Source organism: Lygodium microphyllum, chromosome 29 (assembly GCF_053477565.2).
Source record: "Lygodium microphyllum isolate KBCC chromosome 29, Lygodium_microphyllum_v1.1.10, whole genome shotgun sequence".
NCBI classification, from domain to species: domain Eukaryota; kingdom Viridiplantae; phylum Streptophyta; class Polypodiopsida; order Schizaeales; family Lygodiaceae; genus Lygodium; species Lygodium microphyllum.
In genome coordinates, this window is record NC_141163.1 from 30,481,577 (window position 1) to 30,503,469 (window position 21,893).

The 21,893-nt window shown below is 43.0% G+C and overlaps 1 protein-coding gene across 7 annotated transcripts in view; it reads left to right on the forward strand.

Annotated features, from left to right (window-relative positions):
- The first annotated feature begins 6,416 nt into the window (after window positions 1-6,416).
- Window positions 6,417-21,893, forward strand: part of PUR7 (purin 7) — a 114,896-nt gene continuing 99,419 nt past the window's right edge. For 5 of the 7 annotated variants that reach the window (XR_015689500.1, XR_015689499.1, XM_087671657.1 and 2 more), the window contains exon 1: window positions 6,420-6,775. Coding sequence is in view for 4 of the 7 variants with exons in the window: in XM_087671657.1 (XP_087527783.1) it covers window positions 6,503-6,775 (273 nt within the window). In the remaining 3 variants the exon portion in view is untranslated. Of the gene's footprint in view, window positions 6,776-21,893 lie in introns of all 7 variants that reach the window. The other 2 variants (XR_015689501.1, XM_087671658.1) reach the window with 2 other exon arrangements.

Genomic DNA, 21,893 nt, shown 5'->3' on the forward strand with positions numbered 1-21,893 from the left:
TCAATGAAAAAGACCTGCCAGATTTTTATTGGGCTGAAGCAGTTGCTACAGCACTCTACATAATGAACAAGACTCCCACTGCAGCAATACATGGAATGACTCCAGAGGAGAGGTATACTGGTAGGAAACCAGATATTTCTCATTTGAAAATTTTTGGCTGCATTGCCTATGTACATGTGCCAGATGAGTTGAGATCCAAGTTGGATCCAAAAGCTGAGAAGTGCATCTTTATTGGTTACTCTCTGCAGCAAAAAGGGTATAGATGCTATAACCCTTCTACTCGTAAGTTTACAGTGAGCAGAGATATTGTTTTTGATGAGATGAGTAGCTGGTATAAACCAGTAAATGTGATTGATGATGTAGATGCACAAAATGGTAATGCTGCACAGAATTCACAGCAGCAGTCACAAAATATTAGTAGACCTGGAGCGTCCTCTAGCAGTGGTTCACATTCTTCGCCATGGACAGGCAGATTGAGATCAGGAGAATCTTCTCAAAGCAATGCAGATAGTGATATGAAGGTATCATGAAAAGGAAAAGAGAAGGTTGATCAGCCCATGTTTGATGTGAATGCAGGTCACTCTTATGTGGATGGTGAATCTAGTGGCTCAGAACAGAGCATTGATGATGAGTTGGGTATTCCTTCTATTGTTACACCTGGAGTAAGGAAGACCAGGGATGTTTTGAGAGCACCTGGGAGTGAACCTACTTTGCGCAGGTCTACGAGAGCTAGGTATCCTGTGGATAGGCTGAAATATGATGGATTTACAGCCATTCACTATGCATATATGGTCAAAGTGATACAGGAACCAGAACCCACTTCTTTTGAGCAAGCCATGGGAAAAGAAAAATGGAAGAAAGCCATGGATGAAGAAATGGATGCCTTGGAAGAAAATGCTACATGGGAATTGGTACCTTTGCCTAAAGGTAAGATTGCAATTGGTTGTAAGTGGGTTTATAAGGTAAAGCACAATGCAGATGGTTCTGTGAACAGATACAAGGCAAGATCAGTAGTCAAGGGGTATGCACAAACATATGGCATTGACTATGAAGAAACATTCAGTCCGGTTGCAAGGATGGCAACCGTAAGAGCAGTCATTGCTATGGCTGCATCAAAGGGATGGTCTTTATATCAGATGGATGTAAAGAATGCCTTCTTGCATGGTGATTTGCAAGAAGAGGTCTATATGGAGCAGCCACCAGGTTATGTGCATGCTGTTCATCCTGAGCTTGTTTGCAGGTTGAAGAAAGCCTTGTATGGCTTGAAGCAAGCACCTAGAGCATGGTCTGACAAGATAGGACAGTATCTTGTCACTATTGGCTTTCAGATTTCCAAGGCAGATTTCTCACTTTATGTGAGAAAAACAGAGAAATGTATTATGCTACTTGTCATTTATGTTGATGATTTGATTATGACAGGTGATAGTGATGAAGATATCCTTCATGTGAAAATGCTATTGAAGCAAAAGTTTGAGATGAAGGATTTGGGAGAGCTGCGTTATTTCTTGGGCATTGAGGTGATTAGATCACCAAGTGGGATACAACTCTTGCAGAGGCAGTATGGATTGGACATGCTGTCCAAATATGGGATGACAGGCTGTAAGCCTATTTCAGTTCCTTTGGAGCAGAATGTGAAGCTGAGCACAGATGCAGGTGAGCTTCTAGAAGACCCTACTATGTACAGACGCATAGTAGGAAGTTTGATTTATATGACTATTACCAGGCCAGATTTGAGCTATGCTATTGGATTGGTAAGTCAGTTTATGCAGGCTCCAAGGAAACCACATTTGGATGCGGCTAGACGCATACTCAGGTATGTGAAGTCCACATTGCAGTATGGACTATTTTATGAGACTGGGGTTCAGATACAGTTGCATGGATACACTGATGCTGATTGGGCTGGTAGTATTTCTGATAGACGATCTACCAGTGGATATGTGTTCTCTTTTGGGAGTGTTGCAGTCACTTGGAGCAGCAAGAAACAGCCTACAATTGCCTTGTCGAGCACAGAGGCTGAGTACAGGGGTGCAACAATGGCTGCATGTGAGGTAGCTTGGTTGCATAAGCTACTTTATGATATGCATCAGTCTACAGATGGGCCAGTTGTCATTTATTGTGACAACATGAGTAGTATACACTTGGCAAATAACCCAGTCTATCATGCTAGAACAAAGCACATTGAGGTGCATTATCACTATGTGCGAGAGAGGGTTTTACTAGGTCTTATTGATCTAGTTTATGTTAGCACAGAGGATCAGGTAACTGACATATTCACGAAGGCATTGGGCGCAAAGAAGCTGCGCAAGTTCAGAGACCTGCTTGGTGTGCAGGAATTGGGATTGAGCTCGAGGGGGAGTGTTGAGATATCGAGCTCCACTCGTGATATGCCAGGGTGACCGTTGTGCATTTATGTCACCGACTTGTCAGTTGTAGACGCGGTTGGTACACCGCCGATGAATAATAGCTACATGACAGCTATCCTTATCTACTCTAGTTCGTGGCTCAGTTAGTATGCCACCTTAGTTAGTTGAGTTTGGTTTGAGACCCATTTATAGGGTTCTTCTATTTCTTTGTACAAGAGTTCTTTTTGGCTTACACAACTAAGAAGAGGAAAACTGTTTTCAGCCTCCACCCTTGTGTGTATTCCCCCATTGTGCAAGCAAGAAAGCTACAAGTGAGACTCCTTCCTTCTCTCCCACAATCTTGACAATGGATCTGTGTTTATACACAAAGAAGGCTCATGATGGCAACCTTATGATTTTGATACTCAATGCATTGCTAGGAGTGCTCATGATGCACTGGATGCCTTGAAAGGTCATCTTAAGAAGATCTTTGAGATGAAGGACATGGGACATGCCTCACATATTCTTGGGATGCACATTATGCACAATCACTCTAATGGGCTCCTTTACTTGTCACAAAAGAAGTACATCCAAAAGGTCCTTGAGTGGTTTCATTTGCATGATATTAAGCCTACTAGTTGTCCTTTACCTTCTCATGTGAAGGTTAGTTAGACCAATTGTCTGCAATTTGATGAGCAACAATCCAAGATGGCTAAGTTCTCTTATGCATCCACAGTGGGCAGTTTGATATATACCATGATAGCCACTCATCGTGACATAGCATTTGCAGTGGGAGTTGTGGCACACTATATGGTTACACCTGGTAGATGGCATTGGGATGTTGTCAAGGGTATCATGAGATACTTAAAGGGTACATTAGCTATGTGCATCTGTTATTGTGGCCAAGATACAGGAGTCATGGAGCACACTAACTCTAATTATGCAAGACATGAGGACAGTAGGGAACCCATCTCTTGCTATGTCTTCACCTTTGCTGGAATTTCTTGGATGTCTAGGGTGCAAAAATTCACGGCCCTATCTGCTACAAAGGCACGGTATATTGTAACCACCATTGAGGCTTGCAAGGAGGCTCTCTGGTTAGAATGGTAGACCTTGGCATTATTGATGTGGTCCCTACACTGCATTTGAATTCTATGAGTACTATTCCATTAGCCAAGAATTTGGTCTTTCATGTGAAAATGAAGCACATTGAGGTGCATTACCACTTTATTAGAGAGGTTATTGGACCAAGTCCATTGAGCTTGTCAAGATCTCAACTAACCAAAATCCTGTAAATCCGCCCATCTCTCAGTAGAGCATTTTGCCTTCCTTATTAGGAAGTTGATGGGCATTAGATGAGATGATGTCTTTTCTCATTCTATTATACTCTATGTGCACTTGTACTTTATCACTTATTATTATTATTCTCTCCTCACTAGGAGCACATTCACCTTTAATTGGGAGGTTATTAGGGGTAAAGGTGCATGTGCCTATTTGCCCATGTATTATTTACATTGACAGTATCCGCACGGTGTATTGGTTACTCGCACACATGTACCCTACAGGTAGTGGGCGCCCACTTTATTCTTTATTTTTCAATGACATTTGAATTATGGAAAGGCCAATCACACATTGCGAGGTCCATAAGCTCTTTCAACCAATACATTTGGAGATAGAGGATTTTGCTTGTCATAAAGATTGCATATCTTTTTCCATAACTATTAGGTATTATCCTCAAATGCAACAACATTGAAGTGAATATGTTTAGATAATGACAACAAGAGGTGAATTTACATATCTCATCCAACTTATCCCAATCATCCTAATCCATGCCTTTGGGCTTTACACTCTTGATTTTTAATGGCCTAATCTATCTCTTTTGGATCAATAGCTACCATACAAATGTCTTCCAATAGGTGAAATTTGTACCATCAAGCTTTTCAATATTAAAAATAGTACTATAATTTGAAGAACCATCCATAATGACGATATATCAATGCAAAGTACAAGAGAATGGGCTGCTATAAATAATTGCAAATCAGTCCCCAAACTCAATCAAAACAAGGGCAAAATAGGAGGGAATACCAAATATAAAGCTATCCACCAACTACAAGCAATACATCATAAAAGAGAGTTAAATTTCTTTTTTTAATGAACATATGAGATGAGATACCAATTTTAATGGTTGCACATGTTTATGCAATGTATATACATACTAAAAACCACGTACAAATGCACATATACTATTAAAACACATCAACCATATATATAAACATATCTACACTATATATTAAGGAAAGGCCTCCATCCCACTATCACTACATGTCACTTCAAAAAAGAAAAAGAATGGGATCACAAGAATCCTACGAAGGGTGGTCATCTTGACTACCGATGAGAATATCTCATCAAAATCAATCCCATTCTCCTACTTAAATCCTTGGGCCACCAATCTTGCCTTGTCTTAGGCAATGCATCAGATGAAGATACCTTTAGCTTATAGATCCACTTACATGGCAATGCATGTTTGCGCTTATGCAAAGAGACTAACTCCCATGTAACATTTTATTTCAAAGGATCCATCTCCAATTGCATAGCCCTCTACCGCTTCTGATTGTCATCCCTAGTCATAGCATTCGCATAAGACTTACTATAATTTGTGACTCATAGATAAAGTCTAGACATAATTTAGAAGCCCTCATAGACCTACATAAAACTAGCTCAATATGAGCCTCTAGCTATCCCACCTATTTACTTTGTAAGACACGAGGCTATCTACCATCCCACGTGGCACTTCCACCTTAGCATTTGCTAGCTATCTAAGCCCTACATTATGTGGAATAGATTGTATAATCTTCTCATGTGCTAACTGTCCATTCTCTTGAAATACCACTTAGTGGATCTCAACCATTTTGATTGACTACTTATGTATACTATCCTCATTAAAGATGACATCATGGTTGCATGCTACTCTTCTAGATGCAAGATTTCACAAGCAATATCCCATTTCACTTAACTCTCCATAGCCAAGAAAAATGCATTTTTGAAACTTAAGATTAAGCATACTTTGCTTATCCCTAGATATATGCATAAATGCCTTCTACCTAAAAACACATAATGATCATAACTATGTCTCTCACTAGACCGTATGTTCTCTAGTATCTTACCATCTAATGACTCATTAGGAGACCTATTGATCAAATGTACCACTATCTTTACAGCTTTAGTCCAAAATCCATTAGCGTGACCAATTAGAGAACATAATAATCAAAGGTTTTTGATTTTTCAGATTCTTTGTTCATCACTTGCTAAAATATTTATTGTCTTTTGTTGTGTTCTCTTTTCTCACACTGAGAGAAATTCAATAAGCTCACAACACCTCGAAGTTAAAGAAGAAGAAGACAATGTTGCCACATAAGTGGTGAAAATTTGGACCTAGATAGAGGAGGCATGCAACCAACGGAAGAAGGTTAGAATGCCAAAGGGGAACCAAGGGGGGGTGATTGTTTTGCAACACCTTTCCCCTCAAGGGGAGAGGTGTCATGCTCGCTAGGACACATGGAAGGTAGAAAGACCTATAATGGGTAGTGAATTTGGGGTTCTTGGCATGACCAAATCAAGAGATAACAAGAGGAGGGTGAGACACACCATATGTAGAAGAACTCTAAGGGTGCAAACAAATTCATGCTCTCTCACATTGTGATGCCATGGATTGCAATTGTTTCCTCTTTTGTCTTTAACTTTATATCTGTGTTCATTGTGATGCTCTCTCACATTGTGATGCTATGGATTGCAATTGTTTCCTCTTTCGTCTTTAACTTTATATCTGTGTTCATGCACAATATTTTATTTTTAATTTTTACTTTTTCTTAAGGAGAGTAAACCCTACACACTACACGGTAGTGGGGCTTGGGGAGGCCCAACAAGAACAAAGCTCCTTTTGCGCACAGTAGCGTAACCGATGCGATGTATTTATCTCTGATAGAAATATCAAATTATTTATACGCATTAAAAGAAAGGAACAGAGGTAAAAAATAAAAATAAAAATAAATTCGAGCGTAGTGAAAATATTGGGGCTGTAAACAGAGAAATGCGGGTTCGAGAGCAAAAGCAAAGGTTTTAACCGCAGTGAAATTATTGGAGCCCTGGGGGAGAGGGTAATCATGGCGCGAGCAAGCTCCTTGTCGTGCAAGGACCGGGCGTTCATGTACGGCCTCCAATGCCTCCCCTCCCTTTCATTGGAAAGGCGCACAGCAGTCGCTTATCAGAGAATGCGTCCTCCCATGGCGTCTGCCTCATCTTCGGCAGCAGCGCTCAACCTTAAAGCATCACGCCCGGAGGTGGTTTCCGCGATTTCCCAAGAGCTGGGAAACTGTTTATCTGAGACGCATTTGAATAATGCAATCCCCAGTCTTGGATCAAAATCAGCTGGAAAGGTCAGCTTCCACCTCTCTTTTTTTTCGTTGAGAGAGAGAGAGAGAGAGAGAGAGAGAGAGAGAGAGAGAGAGATTTACGAAAAAGAGAGAGAGAGAGAGAGAGAGAGAGAGAGAGAGAGAGATTAACCTCCCCAAGAGGCCAAAATGACCTATGAGACCATAAGTTACAAGTGCTTGGAGATAAACAATACAAGTAGTAGATTAAGAGCAATGATCTATTGTATCCTCTTGTGCATATTGTGAAAAAATACCCTAATGCAGAAACATAAATGAGAGTGTATGACAAAGCATAAACTCAACAAAACACAGTTAGGGTTAGGGTAACTCATAGGCAATGAACACAACGAAGATCTACATGAATAAATGAATGCTGATGATACTGTAGCCTGTACGACAAGCTACATAAAAACGTAGATCAAGATGATGACCTGGTAGCTTGCTATGGCAAACACAATAAATTTTGCAGCTGTCTGGGCAGGATAGTAGCCAGCAAGTACAAACGCAACAATAGATGTGCTATGTGGCAGTTGGCAATAGCAGGTTAGTAAACAGTAGTAGCAGTCATGGCTGAGACAGTAGCTGTGAGAGATGTGGACTATGTGATGAAGGTTGGAAACGGGCCCAAATGGGTGTAGACAAGGTCAAGCAACTTTGGCTTAGATATCCTTTGTGATCGGGGTGTAGGCAATGAAGCTAGAAGACATGAAACCTAAAAAAGGAGATTGAAATGAAGGGAGGGCAGCCTACTTATTTATAGGAAGTTTTAGGATCTCGAACCTCTCCTTGCTTTAAAGCCTCTTGAATTGTGTCCCGTTTTGGGATTTTCATTAATTAAGTGTTTTTGGGGCTGTTCAAGAGGCTAATTTAGTATGTAATGTATATTTTAGCTCAATACCCCCTCTCACGCCCAAAAATTGAGCTAGAAAGGAAGGCCAACCCAAAGTTTTGTTTGTTTTTGTGGTTTTGGTTTTTTTACCCCAAGGCAGTCAGGACATGGGACGAAGAGTGCACGGTGGTTGCCCAGTGGTGTACTGCGGCTATAGAGGCGATGGCATCCTAAAGAGGCCAAGGTATTGGACAAAGGGTGCATGTCAGTTGTCCAGTGGCCTATAAAGTTCTGCAAAGGCAGATGGAATCACAGTGAACTTTTTCTCTTTTGTTTTGTTTGTTTGCTTTTTTGAGTGTTTGTGTAAAAGATAGGTTGTGGTCAATTATGTAACAGATGGGAGACTAATGGTAAGACCCAAGATCTTCACAAAATAAGCAAGCTATTCCTACCACTACTGGGTATTGATGATGAAAGAATAGGCCAAGGGTGTATGAAGCAAATATGGTGGGTATGTGGAGAGACAAAAAAGATTTGTGGAAAGCAAGCTAGCGAAGCTAAGCAAGCAAGGGAGATTGCCATGTGCAATGCTATGAATTGTTAGAGAGATCACAGCCTGATCAGGGGCAGTAGGGTAGGTGCAGTCGGACTGCAGAGTCAGACTGCGGGATTGCCACGTGGCAGTCCGACCTGTGCAGGCAGTCGGCTGCATTTAATGCAGCCGACAGGGTATTTCTGGTGCCCTGTTTTTGGCAGATTCTGGCTATAAATAGCCGACATCCCCAGCAGTCTCCTACACTTCTCTGCTCGTAGATTATAGACCGGTGACACACGCAGATTCCGTCTCTGTTCGTAGATTTCAGACAGGAGACAGTGCAGACTGCAACGGACTTCGAGGTGAACAGCAAGTTGCATCGTCGAGGTGGAGACACGCAGTCCAGCGCACTGCGCCCGTGTATATATCTGCATATCTTTGTATTCAGCACACTTTATACAGCAGATCTTCATCTTCCACTGTCTCTTTCTCTCTCTTCTCTCTCTGCGTTCTCTCTCTCTCAGTCCTACGCTTCCGCACCGCTGCACTCTGACATGGTATCAGAGCAGTGTTTGAGGGCTGACTGAGCGTAGAATCAACCCGAAGAGGAGTTTCTATCGCGACACAAATTTGCGTTTTTTGCGTTTGAGGGCAGACAGGAGGGCTGCGCCTTGGAACAAGACTGAAGCGAGTGTGGGCGCGCAGGAAAGGAGTCCAGGTGGTGGATTTGCTGTTGTTTACTGCTGTTTAACGCGGAGGAAGTTTGAGTTTTCAGTCTACAAGTGCAGGTTTTACTTTTTCATTGCCTCCGGCAAGTGAAGAAGGTTCAGGACGCGGAAGAGCCTTAGTAGACTGAGTTTTCACAGTCAGAGGGGGCTGCTTTTGTGTTTTTGAAGGCATTACAGGTGAAGATATCTACAGAGATTGACTTGGAGTTCCAGTCGATTATGGACCGGAAGGTGCTTGTCTTACCGGCTCTTCTTGCAGATCAGAAGCTCGACGGCGACAACTACCGCATTTGGCGTGTCATGATGTTGGCCATTCTTGAGTCCTATGATTTGGTGGAGCTGGTACAGGAGATCGACCGGCCCTCGGTAAGAGATGAGTCCAAACTCTCTTTCGATGCTCGGGCGGAGTTGGCCAAGGCTCAGTCTCATTGGGACAAACTGAATGCAAGGATTCGTTCCTTTCTGTTTCTATCATGTACTACAGCCGTGATCGCTCACATCGAGCACTTGACGGTGGCTCGGGAGATATGGCTGGAGCTTGATCAGATGTACAATCGGATGACCCTTATAAAGAGGGTTTCTTTGGAGGTTCAGATGCGGACTCTGTCCGTAAACAAGTCTTCTTCGCTGCGGGAGCATATCAACAAGCTAAGGCAGCTTCAGATGCAGGTTCAGAATGCGGGGAAGCCGATTTCCTCCGAAGACATGGCGATCACACTATTGTCCTAGTTGCCGCCACGATTCGGTACATTCTACTCTGCCCTTATTGCTTCAGGGCGAGAGTCTACTCTTCGGTGGGAAGAGTTGGTTCCTATGGTCTTGGACCAAGAGGAACAGCTAAAGGGACAGAATGCTTCCAAGTCGGAGGCGTTGACAGGTCAAGCCTCTCAGAAGAAGGGGAAGGACCAAAAGAAGAAGAAGGGGGATAACAAGTCCAAGAAGGACAAGGACTAAGAATCCACATGCCATATTTGTGGAAAGACTGGCCATTGGAAGAAGGATTGCCCTGACAAAGACAAGAAGGACACCAACAAGAAGGACACCAAGGATTCTGGAGCGGTGGCTGCACCCTCATCAACTGCATTTCTTCATCTAGCTGTCATTGAGGACGCTTCACCGAATGCTTCTGATGCTGCGATGACGGCTCCCCAGGCTCGAGAGTGGATCGTTGATAGTGGTGCCTCCCGGCACATGACTTCTTCATCAGATGGTGTTGCCCAGTTGCGACCCTCGCGTGGGCAGATTCTCATTGGAGATAGCTCTTCAGTATCTATAGCAGGTCGGGGTAAGATGCAGCTTATTCCAGATGGACGAGGTGATACCCATACCTCAGAGGTTTTGCATGTACCAGGCTTAGGGTACTATCTCCTGTCAGTTCATAAGATTTGCTCTCTTGGCCTTTTGGTGGAGTTTGACAGTACTACGGTGCCAGTCCTTGATCGTGGATCGAGGAAGGTTCTATCATCCGGATATGAGGAGAACGGCATTTATAAATTGAAGTCTTCCACCGCCCTCTCTACTCTTCTTCTTACCTCTCAGTCACAGTTAGAGTTATGGCATGCTCGGTTTGGTCACCTGAACTATGATTATCTTCGGAGGGCGTCACGTGGACAGCTTGTTCGAGGGTTGCCGGATATAGTGGTGAGCCAGCAGCCATGTGTCTCCTGCATTCGGGGAAAGCAGCATAGAGATGACATTCCCCACACAGCTTCGCGGCGGTCTACTTCACCGATGGAGCTTGTATCTACGGATCTATGTGGCCCTATGAGGAATGAGTCCTTACGTGGGAGCTCGTACTTCATGCTGATCGTAGATGACTATAGCAGGATGACATGGGCCTACTTTTTGGCATTAAAGTCAGAAGCTTTCTCCCACTTCAAGGATTGGCTTCTCTTTGAGGAGAACCGATCGGGCCGGACGTTGAAGACCTTGCGTTCCGACAAGGGCGGTGAATTTGTTTCTAATGAGTTTGCTCGGTTTTGTGCAGATAAAGGAATTCACCAGGAGTTTGCCAATACCAATACTCCTCAAGAAAATGGCATTCTTGAACGGAAGAACCGCAGTGTGATTGAGAGGGCGCGCACCATGATGGAGCACCGACAGACCCCTCAGGTTCTGTGGGTCGAGGCTGTGGCTACTGCAGTCCACATCCTTAATCGATCCTCTACTCCGGCCGTGGAAGGGATGACCCCGTTTGAGGCTTATTTTGGGACGAAGCCAGATGTTTCTTACTTCCGGGTCTTTGGGTGTGATGCCTATGTTCACATTCCCAAGGCTCACCGTGATAAATTTGAAGCAGCTTCCCGAAGACAGGTATTTGTTGGCTACAGCTCCCAGTCCCCAGCCTATCGATTGTATGATCCCGTCAAGCGGGATGTGTACACTAGCCGCGATGTGCGGTTTGTGGAGGTTCCGGCTATTTCAACGGGTGAGGAGCATCCCGTTCTTGGAGATCCAGGGGAGAGTTGGGTTCCTTCTACAGTTCCACTGGAGCCTGTGCCTTTTGATTATGATTCTGTTTCTGACACAGAGTCTACTGTTCCACCGGTCACCCTTGAGGAGTTACCACTGGTGGATATTCCGGAGTCTTCCGCTGATGGAGAAAGACGAGGGGAGGTTCGGCCTCCTCCTCGATGGGCCCGTGACACACTCCATGATTCAGGAATGGAGGGGGTTCCTGAGGAGTGGGGACCGCAGGATGGTCCGCGGCGGTCACGTAGGCACCAGGCACATTCTATGGAGCTTGTTTGCTCTAACTATTGTTTGATGACCCGTGTTATGCAGGATCGAGAGCCCACCTCCGTGAAGGAGGCTTTACAGTCCACACCATGGAAGAAAGCTATGGAAGCCGAGTTGGAGGCTATTGAGAGGAATGACACTTGGTCACTCGTGCCCCGCCCCCCGCATAAGAAGGTGATTGGCGTCAAGTGGGTCTTCAAGACCAAATACCTCAGCGATGGTTCTTTGGATAAGCACAAGGCTCGCCTTGTTGCTAAAGGTTTTGCACAGCACCCTGGGATTGATTGTCATGATACTTTTGCCCCCACAGCTCGTATGGCGACCATTAGAGCTGTTCTTGCCTTAGCTGGCCATAGGCGATGGCCTGTTTACGAGTTGGATGTGAAGTCGGCCTTCCTCAATGGTGATTTGAAGGAGGAGATCTATGTTGAGCAGCCTCCTGGCTTTGGATCTTCAGATGGGAAAGTCTACAGGTTGAAGAAGGCCTTGTATGGCCTCAAGCAGGCTCCGCGTGCATGGAACGAGAAGATTGATTCGTTCCTCCAGTCTTAGTTGGGATATCGGCGTTCCAAGGCCGATCCGCAGCTGTATGTTCACACTTCCGAGGATGGTTGTGTGCTTTTTGTGTTGTATGTTGATGATTTAATTGTCACAGGTGATCATGCACAGCAGGTCCAAGAGACGAAGTCAGCTTTACATCGGACGTTCCAGATGACGGACTTGGGTCTACTCCATTTCTTTTTGGGCCATGAGATTTATCAGTCTCAGAGGGGGATCTTTCTCTCTCAACAGTGATATGTACAGGAGCTCTTGGTGTCTTTTGAGATGGAGGATTGTCGGGCCCTTTCTACTCCTATGGATCCGAACTGGAAGGCCACTTCCCATTCAGCTTCTCCTTTGGTGGATGCTTCTCGCTATCGTCGGTTGATTGGGTCCTTGATTTGGCTTCTCAATACTAGGGTTGATCTTTGTTTTGCTATTGGGCTCTTGGCAGGGTTCATGAGTGAACCTAAGATGGTGCATTGGCAGGCTGCTCAGAGGATACTTCGGTATTTAAGGTGGATGTCTGATTTAGGGATTCATTACCCCGCAGGGACAGATGGTTCAGTTCTTGTACTTGCAGGTTGGAGCAACTCGGATTGGGTGGGTAATGTGGACCACAGGCGGTCTACTACAGGTTACTGTTTTACCTTGGGTGTAGGTGTTATCTCATGGAGTAGCAAGAAGTAGCCCACGGTAGCCCTTTCGTCTATTGAGGCAGAGTATCGGGCCGCGTCTTCCACCACATGTGAGGCTGTGTGGCTTCAGAGATTATTGGAGGAGCTTGGGTGCCCCTAGACTCGTCCTACTTTGTTGCAATGTGACAATGAGAGTTGCATTGCCTTGGCACGGAACCCTGTTTTTCATGCCCGGACGAAGCACATAGAGATCGAGTATCACTTCATCAGAGAGAAGCTTCTGGATGAGACCATCACTGTGGAGTACTGCAAGACGGAGGACAATCTTGCGGATTTGTTTACGAAGGCACTTCCCCAGGCTCTACTTCTGCGACATTCCAGATCCCTCAGGCTTTTGCCTTGCCCAAGCTCTGAGAGGGGGTGTTAGAGAGATCACAGCCTGATGAGGGGCAGCAGGGCAGGTGCAGTCGGACTGCTGCAGCAGTGTGCAGTCGGACTGCCACGTGGCAGTCCGACCTGTGCAGGCAGTCGGCTGCATGTTAGAGAGATCACAGCCTGATCAGGGGCAGCAGGGCAGGTGCAGTCGGACTGCACAGTCGGACTGCCACGTGACAGTCCGATCTGTGCAGGCAGCAGCCGACGGTATTTCTGGCGCCCTGTTTTTGGCAGATTCTGGCTATAAATAGCCGACATCCCCAGCAGTCTCCTACACTTCTCTGCTCGCAGATTACAGACCGGTGAAATGTGCAGATTCCATCTCTGTTCGCAGATTTCAGACAGGAGACAGTGCAGACTGCAGCGGACTTCGAGGTGAACAGCAGGTTGCATCGTCGAGGTGGAGACACGCAGTCTAGCGCACTGCGCCTGTGTATATATCTGCATATCTTTGTATTCAGCACACTTTATACAGCAGATCTTCATCTTCCACTGTCTCTTTCTCTCTCTTCTCTCTCTGCGTTCTCTCTCTCTCAGTCCTACGCTTCCGCTCCGCTGCACTTTGACATGAATATGGTGGATCCAGAGTTGACCACTTCAAAAGATAAAAAATGGGTAAATGTGCATAGATGCATGTTTACAAAAACAGAATGCCAATGCACTAGAGTTATGCAAGAGGTAATATAGGTGATATCATACTCATGCAAAATGCTATGTAACAGTGCCACTTGGACAAATTGTTCACTTGCCCAAGTGTCCTTATACAATCATATTAGCTTGATGTTACGGATGAAGATACAAAGTACAAGATAAATAATGTTTGCAAAAATTATAGGCAATACTGTGTCACCACCAAGAGAAGAAAGATGCCTCCTCTTCAAGTCATACTCATGTAAAATGCTATGTAATAGTGCCACTTGAACAGCGCCCTCATAGGAAAATTGTTCACTTTTCCAAGTGTCATTTCACAATTATATTAGCTTGATGATACGGATGAAGATACAAAGTACAATATAAATAATGTTTGAAAAAAATTGTAGGCAATATTGTATCACCACCTAGAGAAGAAAGATGTCTCCTCTCTAATTTGGAGAGAAGCACCCTTTCCCTGTCAATCTGAAGTAAGGAAGAGTGTACCCAAGCCAATCTTGGGTAGTAAGTACTAAAGCATTGGCCAATTGATCGCCTTGGTCAATATGTTTACCAAGTTATCTATTGAAGGCACAAACTCTAGACAGATGGTACTTAGCTCATCAACCTACACTTTGTTGAATTGGAAGTGGACTCCCATATGTTGTGTTTGTGGTGTAATTATTAGATTGTCTGCAAGAGCAATGGCGCTCTAGTTATCGTAGTAGAGAATGATAGGAGAGTTGCATGGAAACTAAAGTGTTGCTAGTAAGCTCCTCAAGTAGATAGCTTTGGTGGTACCATCAAAGAGAACCCTATACTCAGCCTCGGCCGTGGAAGTCGCCACCGTCTCCTACTTACAGCTGGCCCAAGAGATGGGGTGTCGTGCCCAAGGTAAAGAGAGAGTCGCTATGGGAATACCATGTGTCTGGATCTCTTGCCCAGTCAGAGTCAATGTATCCTTGCAAACATAAACTAGAATCATACGTTAGGCCATAAGAATAGGTACATCGCAAATATCTCAAAACAGGAAGACATGCAATCTAATGTGATATCTAAGGTACAATGAAATACTGACTAAGCAAACCATAGTAGCTAAGAAACACGTTTCTTTGAATTTGAAACTTACAAAACGTTTGTAAGAGTAAAAAACATAGGCGTTAAAAAAAAAAAGATGAATTGAAACCCAAAACATGGTTTTTTTTTTTGACAAAAACTATTGGGCAATGTTAAACATGATGATGATGATGTGTAATGACTCGTGAGGGCTCAAGATTTTGAACAAGAGATCGATTTTTTTGTGATTTTATTTAGTTATTGGACTTTGTTAATCTAGTATCTATTCATCTATTCTTGTCTTGAGAGTTAAATATTATACGACTTTAGTCTCATTTATGAGTTACTTATGATATATTATGATTCATTCTCGATTTTTATATTTTGTCAACTTGTTTTGAAATGAAAATCATGATTTTGTAACTGACTCAGTCCATATTGTAGATAGGCTATTTACATGTTAATTTTAATTTTCTTTGTATGATATGTATGAATCATAATGTTTGAGTTCTAAACCATAGTATAGATTGTCTAGACTAACTTTGACATAAGTGACAAGTCAATAATGGATCATGGATATGTAACGCATAATGTATTATTCTCAATTGACTCTACTATTACTCGAGCTCAATTGGCCATTCTTTGTTTAAGAGAGAGTTCCATAGAGGTTTAGAATCTCTTTCCCTAGTCAAAACTATTAAAAATCCCTATATTAAAAAACTCGTGTTTTTTATTTTACCTCCTCTTGGAAGAAACTTACGAAACACATTTTTGATATTTCGTTTCTAAATGTTTTTGACGTTTCTGGCTGCTATGAAGCAAACTAACTGAGGAAGCTACATCTTGCCCAGCGTGAATGAATCAAAGGAGTTTTCCTACGATAGATATATAGGTGTGCTTGTCGAAGGGCTAACTTAGGGTATCCCTAGAAAGATGGATAGTAGGATCAAGAGTTATGGCCATAGGCCATGTTTGATTTGCGCAATATTGGTCTACTAATTGAAGAGTGTACTTTTGTTGTGACACAAAAATAAATACTTTCTCTAGATCGAACTACTTCCATCCCCAAAAAATAAGACAACAAACCAAGATTTGTCATCTCAAAGTAACACAAAGCTGAAACTTAATCTCTGCTATGGCAGCAAAGTTTGAGCTAGTGATAAGTGAATCATATATATATAGCAGGATATAGTCGATCCCCTTTGAAGTGATGTGGACATATAAGTTCGTGGGTGATAAGGGATAGAATGGTATCTATGAGTTTGAAGGAACTCATCCATCCTCTAGAATCAAGATTGTGGTGCTTGCTTCAGCCCTTAAAGAGCTTTCGCAAGTGAAAGGCCTTATCTTTCCGGTCAACAAAAGAAAATCTAGGTGGCCGCTCCACGTAGACTTTTGTTGGCTTTGTAAAGAAAAATACCCTAACACAGAAACATAAACAGAAACCGTACAACAAAGCACAAACTGATAAAAAGAACACAGTTAGGGTTAGGGTTAGAGTAACTCAGAGACAATGAACACAGTGAATGATATGACTACTAATAATACGATGCTCATGCAGCAAACACACTATGCAGTGAATGAATATTGAACCTCGAACTCCTGTATCTCTAGGATCAGGGCAGGGGTAATGAGTTGGAGAGTGTGTCGTACTCCGAATGGATCTCGAATCGTAGCAAGGCAGCCTCCAGATGTCGAACACCGACAAACGCAGAAGTGTGAAGTTGGATCTGATGCAGACAGTAGTGAGGAGAGTGAAAGACTAAAAACGGGGCCTGTAGGAGAAAAACTAAAAACGTGGGCAGGACAGCTTGCAGGAGAGAGAAAGACTTAAAATGGAGCCTGCAGGAGAGAGATTGAAAACGCAGGTAGAACAGCCTATAGGAGAGAGAAAGACTGCAGCGACTGTAGACAGGAGAGAGAAAACTGTCAGGGCAGCAGTTGGAGCTTGCAAACGCAGCAGTTTGCTGGCATGGCAGGCTGTACGACAACAGTGCAGATGAACAACAGTCAGTCGCCAAGCAGAAACAGCAGCAATCAGCGTGCAAAGGGCTGGAAACAGGCGCCAAACTGTAGGGAACAGTGATGGACAGCAAGGGTTGAGATGTCCTCTGTGACCGGGGTGTGGGCAGCAAGCTAGTAACACCTGAAACCTGCAAAAACGAGATTATAAAAGAGTGGAGGGCTGGCTGCCAATTTATAGAAAATTAGGGTTCTAGATCCTCTCCCACTTAACTTTCTTGATCCACTCCCCTTTTCAGGGTTTTGGCTAAAATAAGCCTAAAATAAGCATGTTTTGGGGCTGTTTAAGTGGCTAAGTGCATTTCTTAGCACAATAGGCTTGCCTATTTCAAAGTTGTTAGTCTGTTATCTCTCGGTTGTGAGGTCTTGTTAGAGTTTGACAGAGACATGGGAGCCTTGGATTTTCTCATGTTTTAGGCCCTTTTCATATGTTTGTTAGTCGGTTTACACCTCTTGCTAGTGCCTACCTACTTCCAGACTGTCCAAGATGTCATGTAACTATTTTGTCGAATCTTCCTATGCAGTTAGACTGCATTTATTGCAGCCCCATGGTTATTTGCAGCAAGTCGGCCAAATTTTGGGGCCCTTTTTTGTAGATCAGTGAGATTTAGTGGTCTACAGCTATTTATAGCTGGCCATTCTTCACTTTGGCCATCATTGTGTGCAGGTTGCTCCTTCAACTTTGGCATCCTCCTTTGTCTTTGGTGTTGCTATTGCTATCATCATCATTTCTAGCTTGATCTAGTGCTCTCACTAATGCCTCGGGCTGCGTGCAGGGACTAATCAGTCCTCCCTTTGTATTCAACATTCATTTTCAATCAGTGTAGATCTCTTCCCTGTGATTCTTGCTATCTCTCTCTTTCCTTCTCACTGTGTTCATGTTCCTTCTTTTATTGTGCACCCTCACATAGTATCATTGCCTAAGAGAGGACACAGTGCAGTCTATTTGATGAGGAGACCACCTGGCCCCAAAATGTAGGTACAAAACCTTGTGTTTATTGCAAACGTAACCTTCCTTGGTGCATGTGACTTCATCTCGCAGCAGGCGACATCATTTGACTATCAAAACACAAGGCTCGCTGCTTTCAGTCCACAATTCTTGCTAGGTGATAGTCTTTGATTGTAGGCGGCATTATTTGGGTGCAAATGACAGCATTTATTGTGCAGGTGGCACATCTATACCTCGACTGTAGCCGATATACTCTTGTTTTTGTGTTGTTGCAGCAACATGCAGCTTTTTTGGGTGCTTGCAAGATTCGAAGATGTCTCATCACCAGCTTTTGGCTCTAATGACTCAGATAATGATGTCTTTGTTAATAGATATGTCAGTTCATGGCTGAGTTTGTGCATGTCAGTGGGCTAGGGCACCGGGACATTTCCTAGATTATTTAGGCATTTTATGATGGCTGAAACCAGCCTTATATTAGCAAATATGCAAGTTCATGGTTGAGCACTAGAATATTTTCCTAATCATTAGGCATTTTTCCCAGCATTTTAGGATGGCTATTCTAGCATTAAATGCTAGCCGACCAGCATTAAATGCTGGTCGACCCGCTGCCATTTATGGCATTATTTTTGCCTATTTATTTAGGTTTCTCCTCCACATTCATTGATCATTCATCACGTGATTGGTTTTGGTGGAGGGAGAGGAGTAGGTGCCAGTGCCTGCACAGCCAGTGAGTTACATTGGTTCTGTACTATCTCATATCTCAGTATATGGATTCCATTTTCGAGTATCTTTTGCTTTTGAGTTCTTTTCTTTTGCACTATTCTTTCCTTTTGCAGTGTTTCTCTTTCTCTTTCCTGTGTCTCGTGTTCAGCAGTCTATTAAAATAGTTTTCCACACTTCCATCTTTGCATCCGCTTGTGACATGGTATCAGATTTCAGGATTACTGTTCTTGCTGCTGTTTTACATTGTTTCAGGTCAGAGTTTTGGCTTTTCTGCCGCTGATTGGATTTGTTTCTGATTGCTGCGACTGATTCTTCGGCCTATTTTCTGTGTTTTGTAGACTATCATTTTCCTTTTCAGCTTCTTGGGCCTGTTTTAGGGCTGGGGACCTGTTATTGATCCTTCCAAAACTGCATTTTTCAGGCTCGTTCTGGTTATTTTTGGTCCGTCTTTTCACTTTGTGGTACACTACTCAGCTTTAGAGAGGGTTCATGTGCATCTGGTTGTCATGTTCTAATCATTACACTATGGATACTATTGATCGTTTCTTTATGTGCTTTCTTTACTACTTTGAACTTGTGCAATCCTTGTGAGTTTTGTCGAGATGAGTGCGCAATGAATGTGAGACAAAAATGGAGCAGGATCAGTGTTGAGTGAGAGTGAGAGAATCCCAAGATGAGTGTACTAGAAAAGTCATGGTACATAGAGAATAAAATGTATTTATATGTTAGGGTATAAATAAGGGTGTGTTCACACCTGTATAACTTTATACACACGGAGATTAAGAGACTTTGGTACCTTTAAGCTAGCCAACTTCCACTGATTGGATGCAATGCTCATGTTGAGCCTTTGTAAGACTCTTAGTGAGAACATTTGCAGGATTATCTTGGGTTTTGACCTTAGTCAGTGTGACAAGACCATCATCCAAGACTTGTCAAATGAAGTGGTATCAAACATCTATGTGTTTGGTACGTGCATGAAACATGGAATTCTTAGCCAGATGTACAACACTCTAGCTATCACAACCAAGCACTAAAGTATGGGAAGAGAGACCAAAATCCTTGACCAAACGGCCAAGCCAAATAGCTTCCCTAGAAGCTTCTGTGGCTGAAATATATTTAGCGGCTGTAGTACTCAGTGCCTCAATATTTTGCAACCTTAAACACCAAGAAATAGTCCCACTAGCCAAAGTAAAGACATACCTACTGGTAGATTTTCTAGTGTTACGATCTCTTGCTATGTCCGAATCACAGAGTCCACGCGACTCCAATGTACCCTTTCCATAGTATATACACTTCTCTTGTGTACCTTTTAAGTATCTAAAGATACATTTTATTGCTTCCCAATGTGGCTTGCCAAGGTTAGACATGAATCTACGCACAACTCCCATTTCATGAGCAATGTTAGGGCGAGTTGCAATCATGGCATACATCAAAGAACCACAAGCTGATGCATAAGGTATGCCCTTCATAGCATTAGCAATTGCATTATCCTTTGGGCAATCAGCTTTGCTAAGCTTTGTATGTGGCGGTAAAGGCATACCAAGAGGCTTAGGCTTTAGCATTAGCCATATTAAACCTGTCAAGTATTTTGCTAATATACTTGTTATGTGAGAGAAACAACAAGTGCTGCTCTCTATCTCTTTTAATGCGCATGTCCAAAATGTGTTTAGTTGCCTCCAAATCTTTCATTGAGAAGGCTAAATTCAGTTGCCTTTTGAGAGCATTCAAAGTACTCTTATGCTTTCTTGCAACAATCAGCATGTCATCCACATGTAAGACCAGCACAATGAGACTTTTATCATCAGCCTTTTTAGTGTATAAGCAATGATCTGCTTGATTGCGTTTAAATCCATGGTTGTTAAAAGTATCAAACTTTTTATACCACTGTCTAGGGGCTTGTTTTAGCCCATATAAGCTGCATTTCAGCTTATAAACCAAATGCTCTTTCCTTGGAATAGCAAAACCTTTGGGTTGTTTCATGTACAACTCATCTAGGTCACCATGGAGAAAATCAATCTTCACATCCATCTGATCCAACTCTAAATCCAAGGATGCAGTGAGAGCCAACAAAACACAGAGCGTAGTCATCTTCACCACTAGTGAAAAAACCTCCTGGAAGTCTATGCCTTCCTTCTGTGTATAGCCCTTAGCAACCAAATGTGCCTTGTATTTTGGGCTTTCCATCAATACATTTCACCTTGTAAACCCATTTCATAGGGATAGCTTTTCTATCCTTGGGCAAATCTACAAGCTCCCATGTGTTATTCGCATATAGAGACTTCATCTTTTCCTGCATGGCAAGCTCCCATTTTCTCTTATTTTCACATGAGAGTGCCTCTCTAAATGTCGGAGGCTCACCTTCATTAGTCAATAAAATGCAAAACGAAGATGGTAGAGACCTTTGTGGTTGCCTTTTGACACATGTAGACCTTCTTACCCAATGATCTTTATTGCTAGGCAATGGGTCTACATCTGCAGGCATATGCACACCATTGCCTAGTGGCTGATTTTCGGCATTTCCTTGCTGCTGTAACCTGTTTTTAGCATGTTTTTCTTGCTGTCCTATTCCATTCTGTGCATCTATTTGTTGTCCATTATCTTTTGGCTGTAGCACAACATGTTGCTGCTCATTTTCAGCATCAAAGGAAACAGAATCTTCAGCTAATGGCTGTTGAATGGCTGGCTATTCATGCTGAAATTTGACCTTCTTTTTGTCAAGGTCACCATGTGTAGCATTTTTCAGTAACTTTGCCTCATTAAATACTACGTCTCGACTACGTACTATCTTCCTATCTTGAGGAAGCCAAACTCTATAACCCATCTCTCCCTCATCTACATATCCCATGAAGATGCTCTTGATGGATTTCTCGTCTAGTTTAGTCCTTTGATTTACAATATCACAACCAAAGACACCCAAATGGTCATATGAAGCAGGTTTGCCAGACCAAACCTCTTCAAGAATGCCATTTTCCGCACGATTGGGAGAGCAATTGCGTACATGAACTGCAGTTTTAAGAGCCTCTCCCTAGAATTGCTGCGGGGGATTAGCTGTGGATAGTATACATCTGACTCTCTCACAAAGTGTGTGATTATATCTTTCAGCCATGCCATTTGATGCAGGATTGTAAGGGGCTATCAACTCCCTCTTAATGCCATGCATCTCACAACTTTTTAAACTCATTAGAAGCATACTTGCCCCCATTATCTGGTTCTTATAGCTTTTAACTTAAGCCCTTTCTATATGGTAACAAAAGCATGAAACCTTTTAAAGGCATCCAACAGCAAAGGACTATCGCT